Source organism: Anolis sagrei, chromosome 2 (genome assembly GCF_037176765.1).
Source record: "Anolis sagrei isolate rAnoSag1 chromosome 2, rAnoSag1.mat, whole genome shotgun sequence".
In the NCBI taxonomy this organism is placed as follows: domain Eukaryota; kingdom Metazoa; phylum Chordata; class Lepidosauria; order Squamata; family Dactyloidae; genus Anolis; species Anolis sagrei.
In genome coordinates this window covers 136,249,639-136,270,835 of record NC_090022.1, presented here as the reverse complement: position 1 = coordinate 136,270,835, position 21,197 = coordinate 136,249,639, and the positions used below count along the sequence as shown (strand labels likewise).

The 21,197-nt window shown below is 40.7% G+C and overlaps 1 protein-coding gene across 1 annotated transcript; it reads left to right on the top strand.

Annotated features, from left to right (window-relative positions):
* The first annotated feature begins 1,022 nt into the window (after positions 1 to 1,022).
* On the top strand, positions 1,023 to 9,625 carry LOC132768389 (keratin, type II cuticular Hb5-like). Its single transcript, XM_060764207.2, has 7 exons — positions 1,023 to 1,178; positions 1,465 to 1,673; positions 3,783 to 3,843; positions 4,009 to 4,104; positions 5,693 to 5,857; positions 8,354 to 8,479; positions 9,401 to 9,625. Exons 1-7 carry the CDS (start codon positions 1,023 to 1,025, stop codon positions 9,623 to 9,625), a joined length of 1,038 nt encoding a protein of 345 aa, XP_060620190.2.
* The last annotated feature ends 11,572 nt before the right edge of the window (positions 9,626 to 21,197 follow it).

The following is a 21,197-nucleotide window of genomic DNA, read 5'->3' as shown; positions in this document are numbered from 1 at the left end:
ACCAGAAGTCATTCATTTCAAGGATGCTATTATCTGTTAAACCACAGGTTTCTAATTTCTGCAATAAGTCCAAGAACCAATCTTCAATGGGTATGGATTGTACCATAGTTAGGTTGTCTTAGATAGATTCCTATGGAGAAATTCAAGAACAAGAGCTTGAGGAAGCATTTCCCTTGGCAATTTTTGCGATAGAAAGAGGGGGAGAGAGGAGGAATGAAGGACACCAAGAAATGGGAGTGTATGAGTAGCCTCACTAATTGGCCTATAAACTGAAACATAGAAAGGCCATATAGCCAGTTGTCAGCACAATCAGAAAACACAGGTGATGCAAATCCTCACTTCTTGATACATCTTTGTGTTAATTATAAGTCTTGTTCCCTCTGTGTGAAAAAAAAGGGGGAGAGTGGAATAAACTCTTTAATATGGCATTGCAAATGCAGTAAACAATAACTTTGTGAAATCCCTGAAACCTTTTCATGTGCCAGGTGAGCAGCCATGGGGTGGGGTGGTGCGCGTATAGCATCCCAGGTTGTAGTTCCCTTCAATTTCCCAAGCTAATAAATTCTGGGACATCACTTGTACTCCTATTTTTATGCCAGCCAAACCCAGATGGCCCAAACAGTTATAAAGGACATATCTTTTCCATAAGGAACCACAACATCTTTGCACTTTCCACTCTGCAGCTGTGCTTTCCCCTTCTTGCACCTCCTTTTCTTCCACCAACTATGTCTTGCCATTCAATCCCTGCCTGTGGCCCTAGAAATTTTAGCTCTTGTTCAGCTGTACTACAACACCCAGGGAATGCATCTCGGATCAGTGATTCCTGCTCATCCCGAATCGCTGGGATCAGTTGTGGAGGAGCAGGTTGCTTCAGTACCAGAAGTCTGGGAGGCATTGGATCTTGCAGTCCCAGAATTGCTGTTGGGAACTGTCCACCTCCAAGGTGTGGATATGGCTACAAGAGTGGATATGGTTGTTGTGGTGCTGGATATGGCTGTGGTTATGGGCATTCTGGAATGTGTATGCCTTGCTCTCCAAACATCACCAGGGTAACATGCAATCAGGATTTGCTGGAACCGCTCAACCTGGGGATTGATGCCACAGCCCAAGCGACAAAATGCCAAGAGAAGAAGGAATTACAGAGTCTCAACAGCAAGTTTGCTTCTTTCATTGACAAAGTAAGTTAGAGGCATATAGAAATGTTCTAAACCCAAGGCTAGATGACTAAATTTTAAAATGGATTCCTGAATCAGTCAGTTGCATAAATTACTCTGTTATGTGAAATAGAACTGGGGGGAAAAGGCCTCTAGCAATGTCTGCATTGTCTCTGTGTTTTCTAGTGAACCATCTTAGCGTATTCTGGTTTGTAAAGTTCTGACTCTATCTATAAAACAGCTCTCTGATTAGTGACCTGACATCTAGTTCTAACCAGAATATCTATGCTATCCATGCTTTGGGTGACAGGTCCAATTTTTGGAGCAGCAAAATTTGATGTTGAAGACAAAGTGGGATTTCCTGCGAGAGAGGAAGTGCTGCAAAAGCAACATGGAGCCCATATTTAAGGAGTATATAGCCAGCCTGAAGAAAGAACAGGAGTGCATGGAATGTGAGAGAGCACAGCTGCAGGCAGAAATGAAAAACTGGAGAGGGGCTCTGGAAGTCAACAAAAAAAAGTGAGTGTGATTTATCATCACAGCCTGTGATCAAAATGACATTTTGAATGCACAGCACTAGACAGATGTAATCACCCAATACAGGCATCACTCATGGATGGCGGCTCACTAGGTATTTAATAAACTTCCTGGTTTTAATGCTTGCACAGGATCAAAAGAATTGGAGGATGAGATGAAGCCTTCCAAAGCCCACAATGCCCAGTTAATAAGCAGCATTTACTAAATTGGGCGGTTTGCCTCCAACCATTCCTGCCATCCATTGTTATGGCTCTGGCATGCATGGATGAAAGAATGTACAAGAGAGAATATCTCTTCTCAAAAAATGGTATTTTTAAATCATATCTTAAAGCATCCATGGAATTTTGAAAGCCAAAGCCCAAAAAAAGTAATTGTGAACTCTGCCTCTTCTATGAAATATAGCTTATTACAAGCATTGCTATCCAAGCAGGGTGAAGCTTATGAAGTTTAGGAAGTTCAGAGCCTGATGAATATTGAGCTGATTATAGATAATCTTTTCAAGGAGATTATCAAAGTAATAAACACTTCCCTTGTATGCATGTCAGGTGGCATCCTAAGCATTGCAAAAGGAGGGTAAAGAAGCACATGGATTAGAAGAAAATACATACATGCCAATTCAGATATTTAGATATACATTTGGAAACAATTACTACAATTTAAATAGAAAACTCAGTGTATCTCATCATAGTGGCAAGTACGAGGGGTATTTTTTAAGTAAGGTCCGTTTTGTTGTAGACACTAATAGTTCGCACGCATACTGCAACGAGCACGTGCGTCGTGTACCAGCATGCCTCGGAAACAACTGTGCTCAGTTTCCGCTCTGTAGCTAACCTGTACGGTTCTGTTCTGTGCTTTAAAAATGTTTAAGACTATCAACTCATCCTCCGCATGTGAGGTTTGCTCAGTGATATGGTTTTTGTCAGCAAGGAACCTGCCTGCTGCAGAAATTCATCAACAGATTTGTGAAGTGTACGATGATACTGTTATGAGTGAAAGCAAAGTGCGTAAGTGGGTACGACAGTTCAAAGATGGCCGTGACAACGTCCACGATGAGGACCACTCTGGTCGCCCTTCTTTAATTACAGTGAACTCTTGGTTATCGGAGCAAGTGGCAAGTTTTTATGAAGAGGGTATTTTAAAATTGGTTCAGAGGTATGATAAGTGTTTGAACAAACTTGGCAACTATGTCAAAAAATAGAGTGAAGTATGTACTTTCTGAAAATAAATTTACTTTTTTGAAATAAACTTTCATTGTGTACTTATGTTCAAACGGACCTTACTTAAAAAATACCCCTCGTACATAATGACTTATGTTTTTGGCTGCTTAGTCTACTAATGATGTCAAGATGCTAAATGATGTCAAGATGCTAAATGTTGATGGGCAATTGGTCTCTCTTCTGAATTTTGATCTCCATCTTTAAACCAGACTTCAGCCTAAATGTAGTTTAGCCTCAACTAGAGTAGACCCATTGAGTAAATGCAAGATTAGTAGTTGGTTAACACTTCAATGGGCTCCATGGTTTTAGGGAATCTAATCTGATACTAGAAACGGGACTCAGGTCTTGGATGAGGCAGCCCTTCCAATGGAGAGCACTCCCAAGCATGACACTGTCTACTTCAGTGGGTCCCTAGACATTTTGGCCTTCAACTTCTGGAAATCCTAACAGCCGGTAAACTGGCTGGGATTTCTGGGAGTTGTAGGCCAAAACACCTGGGGACCCAGAGGTTCAGAACCACTGGTCTACTAAGAGAGCTCTTCAAAGTGAAGACTATCCTCTATAAAACACTAGCAAATAATCCTTTGATGTGAAATACCTAAGAAGTCCTGTTTTGTCTATATAATTACTTACTTTAGTTATTAAATTTACATCTCACCTTTATTCCAAGAGAAAGTTGCTGGCATAGTTGTTAGCATCAAGCTCTCTGCAAGAGGAAGTAATTTATTGAAACAGAAATGATGTTTAATACATTAACAGTTTACAGATTATATTCTAGAGTAGACTGATACTAAACTCAGGAAAAATGGGTGATTTCATGAGCACCACAATAAAATGTGAAAATGTTAATAAAATGTTTAACTTCCCTCACCAGGTTTGAAGAGGAGTGCCACAAACGAACATGTACTGAGAATGAGTATGTGTCCATTAAAAAGGCAAGTGGCAAAAAACATTTCTGAAAAGCCATTTATGTTTCTGTACCTTGCTGTATTTTTGGTGTTTTTAAACTCCCCAAGCCTTGACTAGTGATAATGGCAAACATTAAAATTTCTTCCTAAAGTTGTTCAACATTTTCCCCTTTAAATTCTATATTCCTACAGGAAGTGGATTGTGTTTTCATGGACAAATCAGAAAAGGAAGCTAAAGTGCAGGCTTTGATAAAAGACCTTTTCTTTTACAAACCCACTTTTTATCAGGTAAGATGTTTTCCTTATGGGTGCTGGGAATGCTATGGCCTAAAATGTGCATTCTGAAAAAGGATTATAGAAGCTTAGAAAGAATTGAGATGGGTACTTTGGCTGAAGAAGAAAGATCCATGAGTGGCTTAGAGAACATTTGAATAGGTTTTTGTATGATAGGTATCCCTCCCATGCTATTGGCCATAAGAGTGAGGTGGTGCTACTTCCGGCACTGAACTCACAGTCTAGCCAACTAAAACCAATGAAAATACTATGGATCTCCTACTCAGAAAATATCACCTGACCACACCTATAGCATAGAAAGTATGGGTGAATTAGCTTATAGACTATTCTTCCCTTCCCAGGTACTATGCTGAGTGATAAAGCATAATGAGACATTAGTAAAAATATATCTGGAAAATCTCAGATAGGGCAAAAATTAACTTTCCCCAATGAAGCAAAAAGGACCACATGGCATAGTATAATACTAGGTCACATATTCCATCTTGAGCTTTCAGGAAGGACAGTGGGATAAAATACAATTGACTAGTAAGACTATACAAAATAGAGCAGGAAATACACCTCATTGGAAAGTTTTCAGCTGCTGCAAAATCTGGCATTGCAATACAAGGGTAAAATGATATGTGATTTCTGTGCATATAGCAAAAAAAGTGAATTTTGCACAAAACATTGATTTTCACACAAAATAATCCCAGAAAAATAATAAATATTTTAAACATGCTTTTAAAACATTCTCAATGGTGAGAAAACACTTGATTTTTTTTAAATCCTTGCACCTGAGAATGAAAGAACCATAGCTATGAATTCCTAGGGATTATAAATCCACCAGAAGAGAATAAGAGGAAGGAATAAAGTATTATCTAGGCTAGTGATTTTCAAGTTTAGATACTCCCTATAGTATTTGGGTTACAATTCTCCAAATCCTTTCCTGTTGGCAATGCTATCTATAGTGCAAACCCATCTGGGGAACCAAGTCTGGGAACCCATGGTCTAAACCAAGTTGAGCTTTAAATCTTTTTCAGTCAAGAACTTTATGGGTCAAATTCCCACCACCTTAGGACATATTTGAAGAAAAATAGAAATCAAGAATGCTTGGTGGGTCTTTGGCACAAATGGATTCCCACAACACTTCACCTGATAAGCTGCCACATGTTTGAGAAAAATTACCCAGAATGTGAGGTTGAAAGCCAAAGTTTCAAAGTCTATCAAGAACAACCCAATTTCCCATTGATTGAACATCATATATGGGCAGAGGGGTAGGAACTATGATGTATATATTAAGTTTTATAACTCTTATTTACTGTATTATTATAAGTGTCTTACTTAACTTACTACATAGAGTTTTATTAAGTCATATAAAGCTTTGTTGTTTGGTTTAGTATGGGTGATATAGCCTAAGGGCTAATCAATAAAATGTATTTATTTATTATTTATATATGGGCAGGGGAATGGGAGAGAGATCAAATGTATTTTCTATTTTCTCAGAAAGCCGAGAGATCAAACCTCAAGTCATTTTTGTATTAATGAAAATAGACATCCATACCACTAACAGTGACTCCCTGCTTCTGTCCAATTTGTCTTGTAGGAAATCCATGAGCTTCAGTCTTGTATCTCAGACACCTGTGTCACAGTACAGATGGACAACAGCCGAGGTCTGAATATGGACTGTGTTATGGAGCTATATCGGCGTCAATTTGAAGAAATCTCCTCAAGGAGCCGGGCTGAGGCTGAAGCATGGTGCCGTTGTCAGGTAGGTCCCATGTTTAAAATATAGCGGTGCCAGTATGTTGGAAAAGTGGGTAAAGGGAGATGACTGACATGTCACATTGCAAACTTCAAGAAAAGGGTGGGCACTTTGAGTAGAACTCAAGGGGGCACTGTGGTGGGAGCAGAGTCCTTTGTTGATGGGAAGCAGCAAACAAAGCCAGAGTCAACCCTTCCACTTGTTCCCTGAGTGGTGAGGATCTGTGCTGGCTCCATTGGAGCCAACACAACACAAACAGGCTCCTGTGATAGGGCAGAAGTGTTGTACGATGCTTTCATTCCAGTTGTGGGCAGGGCCTCTGCTGAAAGTCAAGTGACATCATGGGATGGGCAACATGCCCATACATCATTGGTGAAAAAGTGTCGTAGGATGCTCCCTAAGCCTTGTGGAAGTAAGTAAGATAAGCCTTTGTATGGAGGCAAAAGGTTTATCTTACTTCCCAAGGCTTGAAAATGAAACTGCAGAGCTTTGGAGATAGGATGGGGTGATCCCCCCCCCCCTCCAAAGCTCCATAGTTTCATTTCCATTCCCCAGGAAACTAAGGCAAGTGTCATGTCTCTATATGAAAGTTTTGTCTCTATTTTTAAGGACTAAACGGGGATGGGGGAAGGGGATGATGACCATACCCACTCATGTTCATAGCAAATTGCCATGGGTGGGTATTTGGCAATCCGTCCAGCCCCTCTCCTTGCTTACTTGTTTAAGTAAGGGCAGTTCCACCCAGGACTTTAATTTGCATCCACACAGGTTTAAAAAACGTGATTGTGCTCACATTAGAGTTCACAAAGGCCCCAGAAAGGTCATGCTTTTATGAGGAAAGGGTGTTTCCAGATGCACTGCTAGATCTTCCGGCAGGGTACTCAGACAAAAAGAACTCTTCAGAAAAGCCTTAAAAAGAGAAAATAACTTACTCGGCTGGCATTTCCCTGCTGCTGGCCCTCTCGTGGCACAAAGAAATGATGCACCAGGAAGAAGTGGGCGGGGCAGGAGCAATTTTCTAGTAGCAGGGAAATGCTGGGTGGTTAAGTTTTTTAAAGGCTTTTTCAGTAGGTAGCCAGAAATCTGAGAGGCTTGATATTCTGCCCCAAGTATTTTGGGACAATGGGATTTTTTAAAATTGAGAAATGCTACGTCTAGACAGGCCCGTAGCCAGGATTTTGATTCCAGGGAGGGGGGGGGGGTGAGATTTTTTCGGGGGGGCTGAGTTTCGGGGGGGCTGAGTCTGAGTGAAAGAGGGTCTACTCTAGCAAACCTTTTGTATCATTACCCCAATACCCCCATGCATATGGGATATATTGAGTATGGTGATCAGATCATGATATGAATAAACATAACAGTTTAAATAATGCACCAGTAAGGCCTTTTTCGCGAACCACCATGAGAATTTGGGGAGGGGAGGGCTGAAGCCCCTCAAGCCCCCCCCCCCCCCCCGCTACATGCCTGCTTCTAGAGACTCCCAGAAGTCTCAATTCACCCTTATTTGTTCAAGAAAAAGGTAGTCAGTAGATTAGGGACTAGACAAACAGCTTTGGGGACCCACATGCAAGGCCACATTTTGTCCACCCCAGTAGAAGAGATTTTCAGAGTAGAAGTGAAGCTTGGAGTGTCTGTATTGGGTGATGCTCTAACCTTTAAACATTGGCATTACTCTAAATGAATTATTTACTAAAATATACCAATGTACTAAGTATACTAAGATAATTATACTTAACTAAGGCCCCTTTTGGGAGCCCCCAGTGGCGCAGTGGGTTAAAGCACTGAGCTGCTGAGCTTGTTGACCAAAAGGTCACAGGTTCGAATCCGGGGAGCGGTGTGTGCTTCTGCTGTCAGCCCCACCTTCTGCCAACCTAGCAAAACAAAAACATGCAAATGTGAGTAGATCAATAGGTATAGCTCTGAAGGGAAGGTAATGGTGCTCCATGCAGTCATGCCAGCCACATGACCTTGGAGGTGTCTACGGACAATGCCGGCTCTTCGGCTTAGAAATGGAGATGAGAACCACACCCCAGAGTCAGACACGACTGGACTTAATGTCAGGGGAAAATCTGTACCTTTTACTAATGCCCATTTTACACTGCTCTATATCCCAGGATCTGATCCTAGATTATTTGATTATCCCAGGTTATCTGGCAGTGGAGATTCATAAAATCCGGTTCAAATCAGATAACCTAAGATCAGATCCTGGGATGTAAGGACAGTTCGAAGGGGCTTTAGCATCTCTCATTGCTTCAGCCATGCTCTAATAATGCATGCTCTGAGCAGACCACCACAGCAGAAGGGATTTCCTAATCTCATGTGCAATTGATGCCCAATAAAATAGCCTGGAGAGTTGTTAATCATTTCTTGTAACTTTTGTTGGTGGAGGCTGGATACTGTCTCTATTCTGATAGCTATAGCTGCATGGGAGCTTTGATAGGGAGCAGAAGAATTATTCACACAGTCTCTAGCATTTCCCAGCTGTTATTTTCTCTTGTGCTTCAGTATCAGGAGTTGAAAACTACTGCTGCCAAACACTGTGACAACCTACGTCATGTCAAAGAAGAACTTAGTGAGATAACAAGAGCTGTTCACAGGTTGGAGTCAGAAGTTTCAAATGTCAAAGCCCAGGTGAGAAGGAACATAATTGCCCTTGGGACTATGGTTGTAAAGTTGTCATAATGTATTGAAATTGTATATTGGAACAATTATGGCTATTGCATGTAATAAAGAAACCAGTTGACTTCTGTCTTTGAAATAAATAACTGGCACAGGCCTTCTATATTCCACAATGCCATGACAATGCTGGTTCACAACTTTAGTACATTTTAATCTCTCATTTATTTTCTAAAACAGCTATGTCCACATGTATTGTTCTTGATGCTGAACAGATGTATTTGAAAACAATTTTCATTTGAAGATAATGGCAAGAAAGTATATGTAGGGATGTTTGCATGGGAAGATATAAGAAGAACTTCCTTGACAACTCTCAGTTCAGAAAATACTCTGAAAGGCATGTGTGACTTATAAAGTTTACAGCAAGAAAAGCAAGAATTCCTATCAAAGCAGTGGCTCTCAACCTGTGGGTCCCCAGATGTTTTGGTCTTCAACTCCCAGAAATCTAACAGCTGGTACACTGGCTGGGATTTCTGGGAGTTGTAGGCCAAAACACTTGGGGACCCACCGGTTGAGAACCACTGTATTAAAAGGAATCAGAATTATAATTGCTAAAAGGGACCTGAAAGGCCATTTTGTCCAATCTCCTTTCATTACAGATATTAGCCACTAAGTAGTATCCCTAAGAAGTGCATATTCACCCTCTGTTTAAAAATCTCCAATGGAAAGTCCCAACATTTTCATAAGCAGGCAAACAACTTGTACCATCAGAAACATTTTCTTGATGTTCTGTTGGAATCTCCTTTCTTTTAATTGGAATCTGAACTGAACTGAAACAGAGAAAACATTGCAAACACTACCCAATGCTCAGGTAAGAAGATGAACTAAGTTCAGTTCATGTGTTGTCTGTTAAGATCTTGCACCTTTCATTCACAGCGTGCCAAGCTAGAAGAAGAGGTGGCTGCTGCCGAGGAACGTGGGGGCACTGCTGTGAAAGATGCCAGGTGCAAGCTAGTTGAGCTGGAAGATGCCCTACATAAGGCTAAGCAGGATATGGCTTGCCAACTACGGGAGTATCAGGATCTAATGAACATGAAGATGGGCTTGGATATAGAGATCACTACATACAGGAAGCTGCTGGATGGAGAGGAACTAAGGTGAGGATCCTTGGGTTAATTAGCATAGTCTGCCAAATGAATCACACTTGTCAGGTGTTACAGACACCACTTGAGACCTTTTCAATCATCACTTTTATTCCTGGCAGAAGACAATCTCTGAGGGAAAGGACAAAATCGTATCTGCCTTTTCATGTACAGAACCAAACTGGAATAGCGGTTGAACCTGAGTTTTGTGTTGATTACAATGAATCTGGTTAAAGTTAACTTTTCTGCTAATTGTAGCCATAACCTTAACCTACAACATATTGGAATGATCTTGAGATCCAAAAATAGCCCCACATTCACTGCATGCAAGCTCCCCCGTTTAACCAGATAAATGGTGTCAAGACACACATTTTTTACTTTAGCCTCTTTCATCTGTTTCATTGTTGTTTCATGGGGTTCTGAATAAATGTTTTAATAATTTTGGTTGATTCTAATATTTTGTGAGCTTGTTATAGACCAGTTTGATTATTTTTATGCAAGCGAAGGATATAAAAGTAAGCAAATATGTTTAGTAACCTGCTTTTCACTTCTTTCTCATTAGGATGGGTGATGGAGACTGTGCTGTGAACATCTGTAAGTATCTTGGTGACCTTCTACCCTTCTCTGCCCATTGTTTATTATTACTTACAGAACTGTGTATAACCTAGTGACTGTAACACTGTTGAATAGGCCATTGGGGGGGGGGGGGACCAGGAGCCAAAGCCCCTTCTACACTGCCATATAAAATCCAAATTATCTGCTGTGACCTGGATGATATGGCAGTGTAGACTCATATAATCCAGTTCAAATCAGATAATGTGGATTGTGTGATTTGAAAATCTGGATTATATAGCAGTGTAGAAGAGGCCCAAGCTGGGAGAAGAGGAATTTTGTGAGATCCAAAGGCTGAGGGCCAGAGCTCTGGAGGCAGGAAATGAAGGTGACTAAGGACTGTAAGAGAAGGCTCAACTGAGACATGAAATAAAGTCACATTAATGTGGAGGCTTTTATGCAAATGAGAAGAAAGTTGTTTTCGTCACTCCAAATCTGACCCTTGGCTATCCCAATGTCTCATTTGTTTTGTGCCCAACCTGACTCTGGGCAGTATACCTGCTCTGCCAAGGCATCACACATCTCATCTCTTCCATGTTTCCACTGCTATGCCTAACCAACCATGAAAATACATACCAGTTCCTGGATATCACAGGTGCTTCTGTTGATATCAGAGCCGGGCACCTGCATAACTAGAAATATTGGCTGGTTGCAAGAGTGGCACTGCTAGGGTCAGAATGGTGAGACTGCACAACCAGGAAGAATGAGGGGGCTCCCCTTCCTTCCTTTGGGTCATAGAGACACTCTTGTCTGAAGCCAGTAGAGATGTCTGTAATGGTCAAGAACTCACATGGAAGTCCATGACCAGCTAGGAGTGGTGATGGCATTGACACAGAGAAAGAAATGAGAGCAGAGAAAGGGTGATGATGTTGGTGTTTAGTCTGGACACCAGCATTCTTTCTCTTAACTGTCCAGACTGCCCTAAACCCACTCTCGAATTTCCAGCAAACTCTGGAGTATCCCCTACAATGCCCAAAGCAGAACAAAAATGGTTTTTTTAAAAAAAACAAAACAGGGTCCTCACCAAAATAAGTGTGTGTCCTGAAGATATCCAGGTTTTCATTATGAGTGACCCAAGGTTTTTGCTAGTGTAGACAAACGCTCTGAGTTAAAATTTGTATCCAGGGCAGGCAGGACTTAATTGTCATATGTTTATTTTCCCTCCATCACTTTTCCTGCCTTTGCAGCTGTACGAAGGAGCCAGGGAGCAGTTGTAGGTATCTCGGACCCACGGCCTCCTTGTGGACCCCATGTGTTATGTGGACCCAACAAAAGAATTGTGACAACCTGTGGTCCAAGCAGAGAGGGGTGCACAGATGCTATGCCACCTTTTGCTGCTCACTGTATGAACACTTGCTCACCATGTGGAGACCCATGTTCTCTTCCAAGGGGGTTCAGCTGTGAAAGTGGAAAGTTCTCTAACATCAAATGTGTAACATCTGTTGGACCCTATGGGCAAAGATACTAGGAATCTGCCACTGTGGAAAGGCAGTAACTGAATAATGCTGTCTACTAAGAGCAATATTTCCTTGAAACAGTGGATTTGCTGATGAGCAAACAAACTTAAACCTTAGCACTTTGGGATTTGCTTTATTGTCAATCAGAGATGTGTCCAGAATACTAAGTTGATCCCTCTGTCCCATCATTCATTTGCCTAACGATATGAAATCTCAAGTTTACTTGCTACTTGCTGCAGTCAAATACTACTCCTTAGGCATTGTAGTAGATTGACTTATCTCCATTGACTTCAACTACACCAACAATGGATACTGAAAGTCATTTGTAATTTCTGTCGTTCTGTTGTTTAAGACATTCAAAAGCATTCTTGTCAGCCAATACAACAGTGTGAAAAGCAAATATAGTGAATGAGCTTGTTGCTCATTCAGAATAGTTGTAAATAAAACCTTTAATCCCAAACAGTTAGAAATTCCATTACAACTGAACATTAATATATTCCTTTCATAATATTTGAATTGGCATTAAGGGGCAAGAATAATGGGTTTTTCATCAATCCATGTAATGGGCAACTTGAGGCTGTAATCCTGTGAAAATTTGAAATTAGACCCCTTGAACAAAATGGAATTTACCTCTGTGCATGGGAATATGTGGAAAACATGCCATTTTGATACTCAGACTCCAGCTGATTTCATTTCATACTTCAACACTTTTGTATGCAATAAATTTCTGCTTGCCTTATATTTTCCATCCTGTTTGTTAATTTGCTAATCCTAATAAATCCACTGCACTAAGCAAACAAAACAGAACAAAAGATTCCAGTTTTATCATTATCCTTTCTGCCAAAGTAAGGCAGGGATGGGATGTTCCTTATAAAACAAGGGCAAAGCAATTTGAGGACCACATGAAGTGCAAGGTGGCAAGTTAAGGACCACACACATATATACATATAGGTATGCATCATACCCTTTGACATTTCACAGATGAAAATGGACATGTGTGGCCAAGCAACATCACTATTGTCAAGATGGCAAAAATTATTAGCTAGGAGAGGCTGCAGCAGTTTCCTTTTGTCTATAATGTCTGTGATGTCATAATGGGATGTCCACATGATCAGGAAGGAGGGGGCAGAGCGACATCGCAAGGGTCATCTATGTTAACCATTTAATGCATTTTCAAAATTGTATTGAAGAAAGCAGTTTTGCTATACAGATAATTACGTTAAAATCCTGTGACCAATTTGAGGCCCAGATGACGATTACAGCAATAATGAGCTTTCTTTCATCAACTTCTGTGGTAGTTTGCTGTCTGGAGGCTGCATTTTGAAGCTAGATTTAAACTGCATTAAATGGTCAGTGTAGATGGGGCCACAGATGTCTTCATACTGGCTAGCCATTTCCACAGAGTTCCACAGCTAGTAGGAAGTGGCAGAAGAGACATGGGGATGAGCCATCTCCTTCCTCGCCCAATGTCTTTCTTGTTTTAACCCAACTTTGCCTAAAGTAGGACAAAGTTGGACTAAGGCCCCTTCCAAACAGCTGAATAAAATCCCACATTTGATGTTTTGAACTGGGCTTAATGTCAATGTGAACTCAGATAACCCAGTTCAAAGCAGACATTGTGGGATTTTTTGCCTTGATCTTCTGAGTTATATGGCTGTGTGGAAGGGCTTTATGACAAGAAACCCCAAGATGCTAACAGGAGGTCAGCACACAGCATGAGGACAGTACTGAAGTCAAAGTGAGACTACTTTTTCATGTTCATGCTGACTCACCCTAAGATTAGAGCATTTGGAATGAAAAAGAGATAGAGATTTGAACTAAATACTGATTTTCATTGCTATATATCACACACAGTTTCTGTCTTCAGGAGTTAGCTCCTGAACAACTTGCTTGGGAAACATATTGCCAATCAAAGCATGGAGATGAAATATCAGATTCCCAGCTACCAACAGCGCCATTACAGCCACCCACATTGCTGGAACTGGATCACAGGACAGCATGCAACCTCTAGTTAAGAATATCAAGAAACATACAGACAAGTAACTGAACACTTGAATTGGGTTGAAAAGCCTGAAAAGTGGAAGTGTGTGACCTCTAGTGGCTTATGTCTAGAGTGAAATGGTTGGATGGCAGGGCACACACATTCTGTAGGCAAATAGAGATCCTGGTGGCATGAACAGGTAAAAAAATCTACATCAAAGTATAATCTTAGCAGAAATATATGTGGATGGAACAGGATACTTTTGCATGTAAGAAAATCCATCAAGACTCCAGTTTAGGGAAGTGCAAATGGAGAAGAGCCAAGAGCTCCAGCTACAAGATTTCTGGGTAGCTGAAAAGCTAGGGGGCACATTAGCTCCCCAAAACCTCATCCTTCACAGCAGCTCCCCAAAACCTCATCCTTCACAGCAGCCATTCCTGAACCCCCCCCCCCAAATCTCCTAAATACCCCCTAGGATCTTGAGGGGAATTTTCACTATGTTTTGAGATTTCTCTGGGCCCTTTGGAAGTATTTTGGAACAAATGAAATTATTAGGAAAATGCTGATAACATTTTGAGCTCTGAGCTGGGAGGGGAGGGTATGCCAAATGTGATCAAAATGTCCTTCATTACCGTAGATACATCTGGGCATATTTTTGAGGATTTTTAACCCCTGGGAGACACAAAAATGGCCTTGAAAATAACATGTTTGCCTATCTGTGAGTAACAACAAAGTTAAGCAACTTCAGTGGGATCCGGGGGCCAGTTATTCCTTGAAATAGCCATGTGCTCCCAACTACACTGACATTTGGAAGCAAATCAGGCTGCTGGTTTGGGATAAATATGTTTAAAATCAGACAACATATGCAAATTGAAGGTGTTTCATTGCTTCTGAATTCAGCATAATTGTTTGTGGATAGGGTTGACCCCACAAATATGTCCTCAGAAGACCATATGGCCTGCAGGCCACATGTTGCCCACGACTCTGCTATGTCTTAAAAAGATATATGGAAGAATAGGAGTTGTAGCTCATTTATGTCATACTACCTACATCTGCTGCAATCCTTTTGCTATACAACAATTTGAGATGTAGCCCTCTCCTCCTTTGCATCTGACTGTGTAGAATTAGGAAAGAGCTTTGTTCAGAATATTAGCAATATGGGGCTAAAAGAATCAATGCTTTGACTTAGCTGAATGCAGCTTTTCTCAATCTTTTTTCCATGTAGGAACCTTTGAAATAATTTTCAGCTCTCAGGGAACCCTTTCATGAGAATTATTATATCACAGTCCGAAAAAAAGGATTTTTAAAATCACGATCTCTCATGGAACTTCTAATGGCCTATTGGGGAACCCTAGCAGATCAAGGAACCACGGTCTCCATCCCTGATCTAAGGACATCATTTGTCAGTATTCCATCAAATCATAAAGCCAGGGACATCTAGAGCTTAATGGGTAGGTAAGGAGTGTGAATTCCACTTGCAATCTTGTGCCTGCCTCCTGCAGAAGTTGGGAGTTTGTAGTTTAAGGAGGGGTCTTTAAAATGCTCAGTCAAAGAGGTCATGGACCTCACTACTCTTCAAATCCCAGTATTCTTTAGGAGGCAATTTGAACAATAACTGCCTGTCTAACTGGTGGATAAGCAACTGCTGTGCTCATCTAATGAAGTAGTTGTATGCAACTTTGTAAAAAAAGACTTCTAATCATCAACCCTGGGAATGAGACTGGTTGAGGGAGGGGAGGTATTTGGTTGAGGCAGTGGTTTTTCTTTTTCCCTTTTCTTTTTTCCTGGGGGATTTCTTGTTCTCCTTTAACTTCACACTTTACTAGCTTTCTTGGTGGGAATGTAGAAGAAACAAGTAATGGCAGAGGCTCGATGCCAAGTAGATAACTAAGTAGGCTTATCTAACAATTATGAAGATCTCACAGCAAAATCCCACACACAGTCTTGGTATTCCAGCAATCACATGAGAGACAAGGAGAGGGAGAGACCTTGGAGATTTGCAATATACTTCAAAAGTTTGGCAGAGGCTGATTATAACCTGCCACTCTTCCCTCTGAGCTTAGATGCAATCCTCACAGTAAATTGGGGAAGAGACACAATAAATTGTTGTGATTTCTCCCTGCTTGTGATATAGATGAAAAGTACTAGAAGTGGCCCCATTGATCTGGTTCTATGTTTCCCCTACATGTTGATGACTTTCTTTAGAGGTCTTTCATACTTGATAACTGCCTACTACTGGAGACAGTTGCTGTATTAGCAAACTCAGCAATAAAAGATTTCTAGTTTTCATAGATGGTATGAAAAGGAAGCTTAAAAAGTTACTTCTTTAGACAATAACTAAGATTCTGGGCATGCAGACTCTGTTCAAAAAAGTAACTTTTCCAAAACTCTGAACATGAAGTACAGCTATATCATACAGTCTTGGGTCAAACTAAATGGAATATAGAAGGTTGATGGGTGGTTCTTCCTGTACATACATGAATACACATGAAAATATATAACAATGTTGTACTCTGAATTGGATCACAGCAGTAATGCAAGAAGGGAGGTGCTCTGGGGAAACAGGCTGTGTCTGCAAAAGCTTATGCTAGAAATATCTTCTCCATTCGTCTTAAAGGTGCTATGGGATTCCTTTATGCCTTTTAATGGCAAAGCAGAGTAATGCAGTTGTCAATTTGAATGCTAGTTCAAAGGAATTACTGTTTGAAGCATTGACTTTAGACCCTGGGCTATTCATTCCTGTCAGTTGTATTGTTCCATGGATGTTGCCATATGATCAAAGGATGTTTGTGGTCTTGATGTCATAGTTGGATAGAATTCATCTATTTTTTTCAGGGGAGTGCTTCCCACTGGCCATTTAATGTCTACATTATGGAGGATCAGGGCAGGGTGGATAAGGAGAAACAAGATGACAGCCCTGCTCTCTTTTGCCAATCACAGCTTTCCCACTTGTTTTAAAACTAGGAATTATATCATTATTGGATCTGGAATGCTTGTGCATCCTGGGACATGAAAAACCACATCAGTTGAGGATGGTGAAGTCATGTTTGCATGTAAGAACCTGCAGAAAAAGACGTTCTCATGTAACAGGGTCAGAACTTCTAATAGCTGATGTTCCCCAGCCTCTGTCAGTGAAGGAAAATAGACTGATATTTTTATTACTAGTAACTGCCTTCCAACTTGGCAAACAAATGTTTCCCCACAGATATTACTAAACATTTCACAGCTTATTAGTTTTTTGTATCTTGGTAAGTTTGAGCTAGAGGCCTGATGTTTCAACTATGGTTAAGACTGTGAATAGGGAAGGGAGACTGTTTGGCAAAAATCTTCTGCCAGACTCAGATTAACTAGGTGGCTATTAGTAAGCCAAGATTTGTTTGTGTTATCATTTTCCCTTCTGAAGAAACAGCCCTTCTTTTTCTCTCCTACTTTGCAGGGCTCTTGCAATGACTACTATAAAAAGAGTAAATTCCTAAAGCAGGGGTTCCTAAACTAAGGCCCGCAAGCCAACAACAACAATCCTAATTAACTTGACTATCTCATCAGCACGCCAACACTTCCCATTGAAATACTGGTAAGTTTATGTTGGTTAAAATTGTTCTTCAATTTAAATATTGTATTGTATTGTTCTTTCATGTTTAAACTACAAATAAGATATGTGTGTTGTGCATAAGAATTCATTCATGTTTTTTCAAATGATAGTCCTCCCCCCCCCCCCCCCCAACAGTCTGGAGGACTGTGAACCGATCATCAGCTTAAAATGTTTCAGGACTCCTGTCATCTTTAAAGTAATTGAGAATGTAAACCAGGAATTCTTTCAAGCAGTTTCAGGCTGTATACTAGGGCTATGCAATTTGATTGCCTGTCCTAAGTTGGATCTAATTCATTAGATTTGTACATATGACACAATATCCAACAGGCGGACGTCGCACATGTTAAAAAATGTAAGAATTTAATCTTTCACCTGGTATTTTTTTGTAAGTTACATAAATGTTGTAACTCTCTGTGATGCACTTTTATTTCACAGAGCAACCAAGCACTACTGGGAAGTGAAGCCAAACTGATTGCCATGCCTCTCAGCCAATCAGGACTAGGCGGGGGGGGGGGGAGGAGGTAGTGCCATGGCCATTGTTCTTTAAATTCCCAATGGCCATGCCACAGCCTCCATTTGTGATTGGGCAGGGAAAGTTTAAAGAGCTCTGTGCCGGGTTCACTTTAGCTTTGCAGGCAAGCAGGGTAGTATTATAAGCAGGCAAGCGGCCACCACGCTGGAGAGAGGGAGAAGGAAGGAGACTAGCTTTCTAAGTTTTAGCTTCTTTAGCTGAGGCCGACTCAAGTCCGCACCAGAGAAAGCTTTGCACGCTGTGCACTAGGCACTGGAAGGCACTTGCTATGCTTTGCTTATTCTTTTTTGGGCTGGGTGGGTGCCTTTTGCCTTATGACAATTTTGTCTTTTAGCTGAATTTTAGAAAATCTTTGAGGGTTACTGAGTGCACTACTGACCTATTTTTGTACATTGGTAGCCAACACTCGTCACACAAATTGTTTCAATCAGATACAAGCCTTTTGTGATATTTTCTAGTGCTACTTCTCTGCTATCTGTGTGCATTGAGCCAAAAAAAAAAATACAGGAAGTTGTTTCAGTCAGGCACAAGCCTTTTTATTACATTTTCTTGTGCTACTGCCATACTATCTGTTTGCATTGAACCAAAGAGCACCCAAGTAGATGTTTCAGTCAGGCACAAGTCTTTTTTGCCACATCTTCTAGGGTTACTGCCATGCTATCTGTGTGCATTGCCAAAGCACATTCTAGCCAGCCATAGCAGCTAAAAAGGTTTTTTTTTAGAAATATTGAAAAATTCCCCAAAAATCAGGAGATTTGCTAATCTTTCTGAAACTTGGGAGGAATAGTGCCCTAGTTATGTGATGTAATTGTAGAGAAAATCAAAGGCATATCTCTTATACTTTTTTTTAAAAAAAGATCAATAGATGAGTTAAATGGTCTGATTTTTTGGGGGAGGGGCAGGGGAGGCTAGCAGTGGTAGATATGTTCTACCATTGTAGCAAGTTTCACTTCAATAGCTCTAAAAATGAGTGAGAAATAAGCCCCGTAAGCCCTCCTTGTGCAATTACTTAATGAAATAATAGCAAATAATTTGTTACTTTCATTATAGTGATAAAATGGACACTTACAATATTTTAGAAACACTTTAAAAGTGCCCCCTAATTTTGTAATGAGTACTGAAACATTTTTTCAGGCTTGCTGTATACACATTGCAGAATTACAACAGTTTGACACTGCAATAACTGCCATGGATCAATGCTATGGAATGCTGGGATTTATAGTTTTATGAGAAAAGGTAATATCTTTATCAGCTTTTGATTGTGACTGCAATTCAGTTGAAATTGACCCTGGATTGATGATATGATTATTTGACTATCTGACTTTGGATCTTTGTACAATAGTCGTCTAATTGTTTACATACGTTGTTTTAAATTGTGGTTTAATTGCTTCAAATTGTTATTGCTGTTGGGGCTTGGAATAATTCCAATTATGTAAGCCACCCTGAGCCCCCTTCGGGGTGAGAAGAGCGGGATAGAAATGTCATAAATAGATAAATAATTACTGAAACTGACTCCTCTCCAGCCCTTTGACTTTTTTTCTTGCTGATTCCTGTACCAATTATTTTTATATAGAGGGAAGGAAGGAGGTAGCTGTGACTCTCTTTTATTGTTTTTTTCCTGTTCTTATGCTAAAAGAAGCTGGGTGGTGCCACACTCCAACTTAGAAAGCAACATTTATGGCCTTGAAAGTACTTTACTTACTTAGGCGATCCCTCGCTTTCCGAGGATGATTGTCTTCCAATATTCTTGTGAGTCCGTATGTGGCTGTGGAGCCCTATTCTTGCTCTGCATCTTCTTCCGCAGTGAGGGCATTGGTTTCCAGGTGGAAGGCGGTCTCAGCCAGGGTTGGCTTGACGCGCCTTCCTCTTGGCACGTTTCTCTTTTTCACCCTCCACTCGTGCCTCCTCAAATTCTGCAGCACTGCTGGTCACAGCTGACCTCCAGCTGGAGTGGTCAAGGGCCAGGGCTTCCCAGTTCTCAGTGTCTATGCCAGAGTTTTTAAGGTTGGCTTTGAGCCCATCTTTAAATCTCTTTTCCTGTCCTCCAACATTCCGTTTTCCGTTCTTGAGTTCGGAGTAGAGCAACTGCTTTGGGAGACAGTGGTCAGGCATCTGGACAACATGGCCAGTCCAGCGGAGTTGGTGGCGGAGGACCATCGCTTCAATGCTGGTGGTCTTTGCTTCTTCCAGCACGCTGACGTTTGTCTGCTTGTCTTCTCAAGAGATTTGCAGGATTTTCCGGAGGCAGCGCTGATGGAATCGTTCCAGGAGTTGCATGTGACGTCTGTAGACAGTCTACGTCTCACAGGCATATAGCAGGGTTGGGAGGACAATAGCTTTATAAACAAGCACCTTGGTATCCCTACGGATGTCCCGGTCCTCAAACACTCTCTGCTTCATTCGGAAAAATGCTGCGCTTGCAGAGCTCAGGCAGTGTTGTATTTCGGTGTCGATGTTGACTTTGGTGGAGAGGTGGCTGCCAAGGTAGCGGAAATGATCAACATTTTCTAATGTTACACCATTAAGCTGTATCACTGGCATTGGAGTGATATATTGGAGTGGTGGGCCTACACGGATATTTTTTTGAGCACTGATTGAATATCTCTTATCCAAATACTTGGGATCAGAAAGTTTTTGGATTTTTAAAAAATTCTATACATGTATTTGCATATATGTACATAATGTGATATCTTGAAAATTATTTCATATTTCAAATATACCTTCTACACATAGCCAGAGGCTATATTTATACATTTCTATTTAAATAAATGTGCATGAAATAATCTGTGTACACTCAAAGGTGTCATGGTTTCAGCCGCTCATTTAGATAATTTCAAGTTTTGAAACATTTGGGATTTTTATTTCTGGTTAAAGAATACTCAAACTGTAGCTGTGAAAAGAAAACTAATCACTACCTCAGATATCCAAAGGCTTCTGTCTCTATGGAAATATGACTGAAAGCTGCTATGTGAATTAGAGTCTTGGTGATTTCAAAAAATAGGTCTTCGTATTGTTTTCTTGATGACATCAAAGCTCCAGCTCTCATAAACTGATGGTTAATGGATTGCTCACCTCTTCCCCACTGGCAGCCTTAAAGGAGTACTTCTGATGTTTTTTCTAAAGTTCAAAAACATCCTTTAATACGAAGACAGCAGTGTGCAATGATGCAAGAACTGTATAATTTTTGCATGCTTATAGAGATGCATATGTCACATTCAGTGTCTGAAGCGCCTTCATGTAGCAGTTTTTGGGAATTGAAAGACGGAGGAAACAATTCCATTCCAAATAGGTCTCCCAATTATATATCTGGTTGAACACTGTGGGAACAGAATACTAGGCTAGATAGACTGGTCTGATTCATATGTCCTTGTCTGATTACAAAGTGGAATGGGAAGTAAAACACTGCAAAACAGAATA

Excerpts from the sequence above, each read along its gene's own strand:
- LOC132768389 (XM_060764207.2), top strand. The coding sequence starts at position 1,023 with ATGCCTTGCTCTCCAAACATCACCAGGGTAACATGCAATCAGGATTTG. Across the intron at positions 1,179-1,464 it reads TTGCTTCTTTCATTGACAAA|GTCCAATTTTTGGAGCAGCA; the intron begins GTAAGTTAGAGG and ends TTTGGGTGACAG. Across the intron at positions 8,480-9,400 it reads TTTCAAATGTCAAAGCCCAG|CGTGCCAAGCTAGAAGAAGA; the intron begins GTGAGAAGGAAC and ends TTTCATTCACAG.